General features: G+C 45.0%; 1 protein-coding gene across 1 annotated transcript in view; it reads left to right on the forward strand.

The window, feature by feature from the left end:
* The window catches only part of TTC5 (tetratricopeptide repeat domain 5), a 216,970-nt gene extending 205,338 nt beyond the window's left edge, over positions 1-11,632 (forward strand). Inside the window, exon 10 of the mRNA XM_069651773.1 lies at positions 9,373-11,632. Coding sequence (XP_069507874.1) covers positions 9,373-9,492 — 120 coding nt within the window. The 3' untranslated portion in view covers positions 9,493-11,632. The remainder of the gene's footprint in view (positions 1-9,372) is intronic.
* Positions 11,633-12,122: the final 490 nt, after the last annotated feature.

The raw sequence follows: 12,122 nt of genomic DNA on the forward strand, positions 1-12,122 counted from the left end.
CGATGGTAAAGGATTGGTACCTTTGGTCCAATTTGTTGAGGCGAGTCTGGGAGCCTACGATAAGCAGTTCTGTCTTATCGTCATTTAGGCAAAGACTGTGTGTAGCCATCCAGGCTTGGATTTCTAAGTAGATATCATTAAGCTTTGCAACATCTTCTTCATAGCTACCAGTGAGCGTGATGAGGACCTGGGTGTCGTCGGCATAATTAGTGTAGCTGACACCCAGATCATCAAGACGGTCAAATAGGAGCTTCGTGAAGATGTTGTAAAGTGTGGGGGAAATGCTAGAGCCTTGGGGCACTCCACATGTGATTGGGATAGGGTCCGCAGCCGCAGTGGGGGCGAAGACTTTAGTCGACCTGTCAGACAGAAATGACTGGATCCACTTAGTGGCATTCTGAGAGAATGCAGCAGCCAAGGAGAGGTGTTGGGTGAGGATCTGGTGGTCAACCAGATCAAAGGCAGCGGAGAGATCCAACAAGAGCAAGATGGCCAGTTTGCCCTTGTCTTTGGCGTCATCCATTTGGATTTTTAGATCCAAGAGGGCAGTTTCAGTCCCGTGCCTTGGTCTAAAGCCAGATTGTCGCAGGCCTAGGAGGTTGTTGTCTTCCAAATGTTGTTGTATTTGGGGATAGGCTACCCTGTCCAAGATTTTGAGAAGAAATGGGACTGTGGTGATGGGCCTGTAGTTTGTGGGGATGTTGGGATCTAGGTTAGGTTTTTTGAGCAGGGGTAGGACCCACGCTTCTTTAAGGTTGTTGGGGACCATTGAGTTTTTGAAGGAGTTCATCAGAGAGGTGATAAGAGAGGCTAGCTCATTAGCACCGTCTTTAATGACAGATGCGGGACAAATGTCACCTTTGTAGTTAGATGGTTTGAGACTGGCGATTATCTTGATTACTTCCTCTTCTGTGACTGGTGAGAAGTGGAAGGAGGGGCAATTAGGGGTGGTGTGGTTTATTTTGCAGCTGGGGTTCTGCTTGGAGGCGAGGCTAGCTTTTTTTGCTTCTATCTTAGTTTGTAGGAGGGCAATTTTGTTAGCGAGGACGAGCTGGATATTGTTACACCAGGCCTTATCTTTGATGCAGTCCTCTGTAGGAGGCAATGGTGATTCAAGTTCTCTTAGTATAGTGAAAAGTTCTTTAGTGCCAGATTTGGCATTTTGTATTCTCACGTTATAGATTTCTTTTTTAGCATTTAAGATGGCGGATTTGTAGGTGGAGGCAGCTGAAGCGAATTTGTCTTTAGTGGAGAGAGAAGGGGCTTTTCTCCAGCTAGTTTCTGCAGTTCTTTTAATATTGCAGAGAGTTTTGAATTCTGCTGAGAACCATTTGTTGGAGTGGGGAATAGGTTTGGCTTTTCGTTGTTTCAGATGAGCTATCTGATTGAGGGCTAGTTCTAAGGTGTTGTTATATAAGTCTACTATGGCTGCTGGGTTGGCGTTTTGCATCGGTAGATTAGCTTTACTGATAGGAGCGAGAAGAGGTTTGAGGTTCTCTATGGTGATGTTGCGGTTATTTCTGGAGATTATTTGAGGTAACTTTGTGGGTCGTGTGGTAGATGGTAAGGATCTAGGTAAAGAGAAGGTAATAAGGTGATGGTCAGTCCAAGCACAGGGAGTGATGTCAGTCAGTGAGAGGTTGCAATTGGCATCTGCAAGCCAATCCAAGGATCTTCCTTTTGTATGTGTAGGTTGATTAATGTGTTGGGTGAAGCCTAGATGAGTAATCGTGTCATTAAGGGAAGTGGCCTGGTTGTCATTGAGGTCATTGAGTCCCAAGTTGAAATCTCCCAGAATGATGATTTGGGATTTCGGTTTCAAATTGGTAGTGAGTAAGAGAGAGATATCCTCTTCAAAGGTAGAGGGGGATCCTGGGGGTCTGTATATGATATGGATCAGGATAGTTTGTGTGTCAGATAATGGGAGTTTGACAGATAAAAGTTCCGCTGAGGGTAGGGTTGTGCTGGTTACCTCTCTGATGTTTAGGGTGGATTTCGCAATAATTGCTATTCCTCCTCCTATTCCATTTTTTCTGTCAGCTCGGGTGATGTAGTTGTCCGGAGTGGCTAGAGCTATCGTGGGACCGGCTGCTGGGTGGAGCCAAGTCTCCGTGATAGCGATAAAGTCTAGGTGGTTAGTGGAGATAATGTCGGCGACATCAGTAGCGTGGGCTACCAATGAGCAAGCGTTGATGAGAGCTCCCTTGATAGAGGTCTGTGGAGGGTTGGCTTTCGTGTGTTGTGGCGAGTGATGTATTGCAGGGTTGTGACTCGGTGGGAGGTCAGTAAGTGAGGTAGGCTGCTTGGGGTTCTTAGTCTGATTGGTGAGTATTCTGTTAAGTTTTGTATCAAGGTTAGTGCGAAGCTGAGTCTATCATTTCTACTCAATGTCGGTGGGGCTGCGTTCAGGAATGTGGTAGTGGGTGCAACCAGACGAGAACCTAGTCTTATGCTTCTAAGGGGTGTGGGACAGGGTATGCAGGGTGAAGGTGGGCGGGCGAATCTGTTTATCCAATCTATTGGAGATAGTAGATCTGGGTAAAGTGGTGGGGTTGTGTGGGCGCGGTTCTGAGGTGAGATATTCTGGAGCAACGGGAGGAGGGTAGCCATAGTTAGAGTGGCGCCTCTAAGTGTGGCCATTGTAGGTGACTTGGCTCTAATGATGGAGGTAGTGAGGTTCATAGGTTATTAGCAAGAATAGTTAGTGTACTCAATTAACGTATGTGTAGACACCTGATAGGCACTACAGTAGTAAAGTACAGTAGTAACTACAGATAAGGCACAACACAGATCAAATGTGGTCTATTAGCGACTATGAGGCACAACACAGATCAGATGTGGTCTATTAGCGACTATGAGGCACAACACAAATCGGATGTGGTCTATTAGTGACCATAAGGCACCACACAGATCAGATGTGGTCTATTAGCGACCATAAGGCACAACACAGAACAGATGTGGTCTATTAGCGACCATAAGGCACAACACAGATCAAATGTGGTCTATTGGCGACCCTAAGGTGCAACATATGAAGCAGTGTGGTGGCTTCTAAGTCCAGAATAGCACAATTGCTGAATTAGGCAGCTGGGTTTGGGTAGGACACTTACCATATCTAAGAAATAATATAATCAGTCTGCTGTGTTAAGTCAGAGAAGGCTGGTCTGACCAGGGTCTGAGTGCAGATGGTGGGGAATGGCCTGGACTCATTACGTTAGTAGTACAGTAGGTCGTTATAAAATAGGCCTGAACTCATTAGGACAATATGGCGACAAAGGTTACTAAATAATGTTGCACAGTAGGCTGGTCCCAGATACTTGGTAAACACGTTGTTCTGCTCTGTAAAGTACAGACAATGCCGTAATGTAGGCCTGAACCTGATATATTGATGAGACAGGTTACAGTGTTTACTTTGATGCTAAAAGGTTATAACACATAATTGTAGAGTCATATTTTCACAACGTGCGGAAGCAGGGCAGACAGTATATGAGCACTCACCGAAGGGTCTGGAGTTCAGTTTATGCAGATGTTCTCTATGCACACAGTTAGGCAAACAGGGGGCAAACAGGGGCCTTTGTATGGGCCTTCGAAGGCGGCCGCCGGCGTTTCCACCTGCCGGTGGATATGGCCGCTACTAAATGTGGTTAGTAGCTTAGCAACGAGGCACCAGCCTCGTTATGGTGCCGCGCCCAACATCACAGGGTCAGGCAAAGAGGGCAGGCGGGCGAGTTCAGCGGTGCCTGCTCTATGGGGAGTGCAGGAAAGGTGCTTTTGCGTAGGTCGAGTGAATGAGGGCAAAAGGGCCTTACCAAGGCGGAGGACTCGGAAGAAGGGTAAGGTGTAGCTGGAAGCCTTGCGTCCGCAAGGCTCGATCCCCGCTCCGGCTTCTGATGCGAGGAAGAGGAGGGGCTCCTGCCCTCTCCTCAGGTAGCTGTAGTAGGCGCAGACTGGGGCTCACTGGGGGCAAACAGGGGCCTTTGTATGGGCCTTCGTAGGCAGCCGCCGGTGTTTCCGCCTGCCGGCGGATATGGCCGCTACTAAATGCGGCTAGTAGCTTAGCAACGAGGCACCAGCCTCATTATGGTGCCGCGCCGCACCCGACATCACAGGGTCAGGCAAAGAGGGTCAGGCGGGCGAGTTCAGTGGTGCCTTCTCTATGGGGAGTGCAGGAAAGGTGCTTTTGCGTAGGTCGAGTGAATGAGGGCAAAAGGGCCTTACCAAGGCGGAGGACTCGGAAGAAGGGTAAGGTGTAGCTGGAAGCCTTGCGTCCGCAAGGCTCGATCCCCGCTCCGGTTTCTGATGCGAGGAAGAGGAGGGGCTCCTGCCCTCTCCTCAGGTAGCTGTAGTAGGCGCAGACTGGGGAATGTTTCTGCTTGCAACCGTGGCTTCAACACAGGCCGTTCTTGTATCAGTCTCCCTAACTCACCGGCAATGTTGATTTCACTGACGCTGCTTTTTTGTTGGAGCCAAGGACAGTACCACAGCGGTTGGCGTTTTTCCCCGCCTTGATTATTGATGTGGGAGGGCCCTGGGTACCTCTACACACAATGTAGGATTCTTCAGCCTGGTTTCCTGGTCTTACACTTTCTATTATCAAGGTTTCATGAAAGTAATGGTTCCTTGTTGAAAAGGTCAAGGGAACTTCCCGCCTTGCGAGCCTCTTCTGTTTTGCCGTCTTTCTTCTCTGTTAAACTGCCATCTTGGAACTGCTGTTTCCTCATGTGCCTTGCCAAGCTCGGAGTGGACTCTCATGCTCTGCCTTTTATCCATGTGGGGAAGCTTAATGGAAGTCGGTTGCGTGTGATGTTCAGTAATTTCCTGACCATGGTATTGGGACACGTCAGGAATGTTGACGGGTGTTAGTCTGTTTTCCCTCATGGCAGGCTGTCTGTGTGAAAGTGTTTTGTGTTGTAAAAGGGGGGAGGGTAGAGTTCCTAAATATCCTTAGCACGAGTAAACCCCTGTCCCCCACCCCCAACACCAGCCAGAACACGCATGGCATTGTTCACTACTTTCACTGTGGCTGAGTGAGGGCCACACTTCCCTTTGACCTCCAGCCTTCAATGCTAGCCCGGTAAAGAATGCATCTAACTCTTCTTGAGCACCCCTGTCCATGACCCTCTGCAATCCTGGCTTTTCTCTTTCTGCGATCCACAGCTTGCACATACAGTTTAGCCTTTGCACCTCAATCCTAGCGCACCCACTTTGTCAGCTGACCTACACACAGCTCTGCCAATTAATCTCAATTGTGATTTTCAGTACACTGTGCTAAGCTATTGTGTTAGGGTGATGTATCATGTTTATGCTTCATCCCCTCTCCCAGTGAGACCCCATCACTTTTTACTGGACTTCTGGACCTTTTTCTTTCTATCATGAATGAGTTGAGCCTTTTTCCACTCATTCATCCTATGGGCTCTTTCTTTTGCGACTCTGTTCTGTGTTTTACCTTTACTATGGAGTCTACCTTCCTCCATATCTCTTTGAAGGCATCTGTGTTTAACTTTTGCAGCACACAGATCCTTATGAGCAGTGTTGCTCGGAACCGTTTGGGTTCTCCTTTGAGATTCTGACTTTATTCTCGAGTAACTACAGTTCTTAAGGATGGAGGATACTTTGTATTCCTCCTAAAACTTTATACTTTGAGAGATTGGCACAAATCACCTTATGTGGAGTGGCAAGGGGATGCCTAGTATCCCCCTTCTCTCTGCTCCTGTGACTTTTCAGTTCCATAGACAACCTTCTAGTTATGACTGGTGGCAGTGGACATGTTCTACCAACTATTGTGTTCTTTTCTACCACACACTGTATTCACAATCTCAGTTGTGCACAATAGGGTCACCTATGTTCTAACATGGTGGCTCCTTTTCGCCATTTCTAGCATGGTTTTCCTTGATCCCCCTTCTACCATTCTGGGAGGGGGAGGTCTGTGTTTTGCCTTTGGCAGCAACCCTTGGGTGTCCCCACGTAGGATCCAGTGTGTCTGGGCAAGGCAGGAAGCGGGGGAGGAGTTTTTCACTCCCCTGCCCTTTGTCTGCCTGAGTGCCTGAATGGAACCAACTCCCACTGGGGTCCGGCTGTCGTAATTGGACAGCCACCCACCCCTTTCTGTAAACTCCTGAGAGAGATTGCAGAGGAGTGTGTGCTGAAACTGAATACAAGATGAGATCCCTGAAGTGAAAGGCAAGTCGACCACTGGAAACTGAAGTAACCGAAGAAGATGTCCAGAGACGCCTACAGACCCTTCGCAACACCATGAAGCGACCACTGCTGTCCTGAGCCTGTTTTCTATGCAACAGAGGTGCTCCGAAGAGAACGACTCCTTCCCTTTGGCAGGTGGAACAAACCAGCCCTGAGACAGACTACAACCTGAAGTATCTCCCAAGGTGCTGTGCCTCTCCAGAGCTGTGGACCGTGAATACCAGGAGACCTCTGACCCAAACGTAGTGCATCACCTTGCAAGGCCAAATCGACCGGACAGATTGAGTCCTTTGACAGTGCTGCAGAAAAGCGCCAAAACCATAGACTGAATAGAGAAGCTGAAGAGATCTGTGCAGAGGTCCTCTCTCGAGACTGCTGCTGAGATATCCCAATCAATGTCCTGCCTTTCATCACCAGACCAAGGAATCCGGAGACCCGGTCGATCACTGCTGCACAGAGGAGAATCCAGCCACAAAAATGTCTTCTAACCAAAGGTACTGTAAGGAGAAAAGGTATTGCTTACCTTAATCCGAGAATTTGCTCCACAGCATTGGAACTCACATAGAGGTGTCCACTCATGCCCCTGATCCAAGGGGCCAGCTTGTGTCCCTTTTGCAAGTCCTTTAACAGGGTCTCCACCGTTGTTATTCTTCTACTATCCTTACCTAGAGACTGACAGTATCCACAGGAACCTCTGCTGTTCTGCTGCTTCCTGAGACTTTGAGCCCCCTCCAAACTGACTTTTCCATATAGTTAGGGATCAGACTTTAAAAGTGTTAACTTGCGCTAAAACTGCCTCTAGTACCTTAAGCTCTGCTACGGTTTGCCTAACCAACTGTTTTCCTTCCAAAAGACTTAACCTTATGTGGTTTTGCTAACCAAATAAAATTACTGTATTTCTTCTGTCTTACGTGAGTGTGCGGTAGTACCGATAATACGGTATAACTGTCATTAGTGTCAAACGCTGTAACAATTGTAACCGCAGGCAACTATAAACTAAGCAGTGGCCTTTGAAAAGTATTCTTAAGTAATTTTGTGTGTTTTGATTTAATGTGCTAAGAATTTTAAAACATCCCTTGTGTAAATATATTTTTTATATAAATGTATCTCTGTGTTTCTTTGAACTGCATTACTAACTGGGTTCAGTGTACTTACCTACAGCTCACATCTTCCTCTTATGATAAGCCTGACTGCTCTGCCGCTCTGCAAAGGTTCCATGAGTAGTACAGACTGATACTAAGAGTTGTGGACCTGAATACCATTGGGATAGTTTTATGAAGTTTTACCTCAAGTGGACTTTAGTAAAACTCCCCTAACATATTGCAAGGAAGCAATTACTCTTGTATAGCACAGCCTGACTTGCTTCAAACCTGTGATGGCTTCCCAGCCAGGAAGGTGACCACAACATTTTCTACAAGGCATGAAAAGGAAAGCTGGGAATCTCCTGGCACTTGGGTCTCAATAGCTGGTGACAAAGCTGTGCATTCAGGTTCTCACTACTGAATTTACAGGAAGATGGTCTTTCAATGGCCAGGCGAAGCAACCTTCCATTTGCTTTTCTGAAAATGTTCTCCGTTCCCAGAGTAACTGCAACCAGATCTCTGCTCCCGTGTGTATTGGTCATCAAGATCAGGTATCTTTTAACTTGCTCGCTTGGCTCCAGAGGTTTCCTAGTGTAAACAAGCCGACCCTCCTCCATAAATGCATGGATATGAGAGCTAAGAAAATCTTATATAGGTGTTGCTACACTTTAAAATTGAATATACGTATTGTGTGTTGCCCTCAAAAAGGGTTTTGCCTTCTATCCTGCCAGGCACCAGCAATGTTTGCATATTTAATGCAGGTTTCTAGATATGGATCTACATATCTCTGCTTTGCAGCTTATTTATACTGTGCATCGAAAAGGTGCATTGCAAGAATCCTTCTTGGCAGGCCCTGTAATCTTAGATTACTTACAAGTGTTAAGGAAAGAGGTTCCAGGATTTAAGCTCAATGTTCTGGCAAAGTTTGTGAGGGGATCCTTTTACGCCCATTCATATCAGTGAATTCTACCGCAAATCATGAAAAGGGATGCTTTTGGTAGCCATTCCTTCTGTTTGTACAGCAAGCGCATTAGATGATTTTTCAACTGATGAGCAATTGCTATTTTTCATAATGGTACACTGTTGGTTTTCTGTCCGAAGGTGATTTCAGATTTTCATTTTAACCATTCAGTCTTTCTCTTCCCAATCCCTCTTCACCACTTAAGCAGTTTTTCAAGATAACCTTGCTGTGGTACCTGCACAGAAGTAAATAATGTTCATGTTTGCAGGTGTTTGTTTTACGTTTTGTGACTTATTCTGGCAGGCAAATCAATCTTTGCCTGGGCACGCAAGCCTTATCTTAAGGGCTGCAACAACAGGACATCTGAAAAGAATCCCTATGGAAGCATTTAATTGGAGTAGATCCATGCCTTCTGTGGACGCTATCTAGATTTAAATGCCACTCTCCGTGCCAGATTTTGATAACAAAAAAAAGATTTCCTGAAATCTCTCTTCCCAACTTGATAAAGATAGTAGTGCGTGCCTTTCCTCCCAAGACGGTATGAAAATAATAGATATTCCATTAATGAAACGGGGAAAGTTACTTTTCAGTAATAATTATTCGCTATTATCATTTGTATCTCACTTCTATTCATCACTTTTTTGGCAAAGATTTTGTTGGACTACTTCACAAACGTGTTCCTAAATAGCTTCCTTGGCATACAGTTTTGTCGGTGTTCCTGTCCTCAAGTGCTCCCATCGCAAAAGCCAGATTCCGTAGTTTCAATAGAAAGTGTTCTTTCGCTTTAAACCGAAGCAGATTGCTACGTGTTTTAAAAGGGGGCTACAGCATCTTCTAAGTCGAGAAATGTGTCAATCTCAGATCATTATTTATTATTGCTTGTGTTTGATCTTTTTTTCTTAGCAAATGTTATGGTGAAGCTTCTCAATGTCACACATTCCATTCATTAATGAACGCACACAAAATATTCAGCCACCCCATATAATCTTGCATTGCTAAATTCCTTTCAATGTTATATCAGTATTGGGAAGGTATTTGCTTGTGTTTTGGGGTGGGAATTGTGTCCCAGGACTCTGGATGCCTTTACTCATTGTTGTTTTTCTCTGTTTCCCCCCCCCCCCTCTCTCTTTTCAGACCTTTGCCTTCCGCAGCCTGCGAGTGGAGACCCCTCTGCTTCTGGTGGTGAATGGCAAGGCGCAATCGGCCAGCTGCCAAGCTGCAGCTACAGTGGTGTACCGACCACAGAGCGAGTGAAGCAATGCAACATTTCCCACGTGCAAAATCCCCCAGGAGTGCTAGGCAGCTCCTGGCTGCTCTGCTGTGGACCCTAACCTGGACAAGCTTGAAAGGGAGATAGGCGTTCTATTTCCCTGCCTGTCTCCGACCCTTGGTATTTTCTTTCCCCTTAATTTATGGCTTCATTACCTTTGGGGATTTTCTCCATTCTTTCTACGGTACCAGTCACCTCTTTTTTTGTTAGTTTCTTAACGCCTTCTTTCTTTACATCTACTCCATACTAAGCTCACCTCCACCATTGGGAAAACACACGCTTTTCCTTTGGGCCTTCTTCTGTATTTTAAATCCCTTGTCACTGCTGCTCGCTTCTCTCAACACCTATTTTTCGATTTTTGTTGTTCACACAAATTCGCAGTTCTTCTCTATTCTATTTTCATATTGTCCCTCATTCTTTTGCATTGTCCTGTCTCTGTGCTTTCTTTACCCTCACAATCACTCTTGCTTCCTTCATCTCTTTCAGCCTGTCCGTTTTTGTCCTTCCTTTGCATCTGACTTTTCAGATTTGTATTGTACGCCTTATCTCCCTTTCCGTCAGAGTGCTTCTAACCTGGCCGTTAATGTTTGCCTATTTCCCTGCCTGTCTCTTCTTATCCCTTTATCTGTCTTGCTGTTTGTCCCGCCTCTCATCTCTGCCCTGGCCTCTTTTCTTCTCACTGTTGCTATGACACCCTGGCTCCTCCTCCTATCTTTCACTGTGCATGCCTTGCTCTCTTTTTCATTCTTTAGAATAAAAGTTGTGTACTACACTATCTTCTCTCTTCTCCTTTCTTCCTTCTTCCTTCCTCTCTCATCAGCCGTTATCTCTCACTCTTGCTCGTCCTGTCCATTATTTCTCTTTACCATCTCTTTTGATTTCTCCCCTTTTGCCTCATTATCCCTCTCACTCCTCTCTTGCACTCTCCCTCTTTCCCTCTCTCCTTCTCTACTTTCCAGTACGCATTTATTATTATGGCTTGTAGATTCATGAATAATGCCAAAGCTTTAAACATGAGCCTTTAGATTCTGACATTATTAATCTTCCAGATATGTGAAGTTGTTGATCTTCTTAACAATTCCCTATGGCAATAGTTCTGTTCTGTCATATTTGGGCAGTGTGGGGGGTGGGGGGAGTGTCTAAATTCCCATGTGCCCCAGGCCATATTGCTAACAGCTCTAGCCTGAATTTGAGTCTGTCTGTACCAGGCACCTCTGTCAGTCACCAGCCTTGGGTCTCTTGGTCCTTACTTTCCTCATTTTTTGATTTGTGTGTGTGACTCTATTCTGCATGAGTGTAGCTAGTCTGTAGCTTTGTGGCTTTTGCTGTTTCTTTCCAGTTGCCAATTCAATGAAGTTTGCTTCCAAGTTGATGCTGCTTTTCTTGAAAGTGTCAGCCATGTCCACTAGAATGTGGAGCTCTTCATATATTGGGGGATTAGTTCATGTTGACTTTAAGGTACCTTTGGAAGAAAAGAATGTCCACTATTTTTGCTATGCACACAGAATGCTATAGCCTGTTTCTCACTATGAAGCAGCAATGAGGAATTCCCAACTTCCGCAAAACTTGGACTGTTGGGCACATGTCTGTTAAAGGTTTGTATTTTCCTTATGACTAGCTGCTTGTGTTTGTTAAAATTCTACCTAGTTTCATAGACGTCCCTGAAGTTGGGCAATAGTATCCTAAGCTTCACAGGAGAGTCGTTTATTATTTGTCCACTCTCTTGCTCTCCCTTCCCCACTCTTTCTGCCCCCTTTACTCTTTCTCCTCTTATTCTCTTCCTGGATTTTCCACCCTTTCTTTTCTAGGTTTTTATCCATCCTCCTTCTCCTCTTGCCTCATCTCCTGTTTTTTTCTCATCCTTGTTCTTCTCACTGCCCTCTGTTGACAGACGCTGGAAGTACTATTGGCTTGGGTAGTGTATCCTGAATTGACCCTCACTTGGTGTCTTGGGATCTTTTCCCAACCACATTGTTGGAGAAAATGTCCTCCTTCCTTATCACCTTCTTTCAAACCCATTTGTAATAATGAAGAACATGTTTTATTTTCTGTTAATTATTTATATTTTTTATACTTAAGATGTTAATACTCTTTCTCATGAAGAATAAAATCTTAGTGAACTGATGTTTCTTTGCCTTTTTTTGTGCATACTCTTTGCAATGAATTCTCCGATGGTTGAAAACCAGCAAGGATTCCAGACAATTTAGTTAAGTGGGAGTTACACCATTTATTGTGTTGGAAACACTTAATTATTCATACACAAAAGGTAGAAACAACATTATCAACAGTTATTCCCTCATAGAGGACTAATACCAATCAATTTGATTTTTACAGTACAAAACAATTAAAACAACTCTTCCAATATGCACATACATTACAAGTGACACCAAATTCTTATGGATAGAAGGCTGGATGTTATATACATCCACTGTTTAATAGAACAACACTAGAGAGAATATATATTTCTTCTACTTGTTCTGACCCTTAATCGGTCTATACATCAACTTCTAGGTTTTAACTACCACTAGAGGCAAAACTCAACATGTTTTCCTTCCTCAGAGTTGTTACGGGACTTTCATCAGGAGTGGTCACAAAAACTAGAGTTCCAATGTTT

Source organism: Ambystoma mexicanum, chromosome 3p, assembly GCF_040938575.1.
Source record: "Ambystoma mexicanum isolate Mex_15411 chromosome 3p, UKY_AmexF1_1, whole genome shotgun sequence".
Taxonomy (NCBI): Eukaryota; Metazoa; Chordata; class Amphibia; order Caudata; family Ambystomatidae; genus Ambystoma; species Ambystoma mexicanum.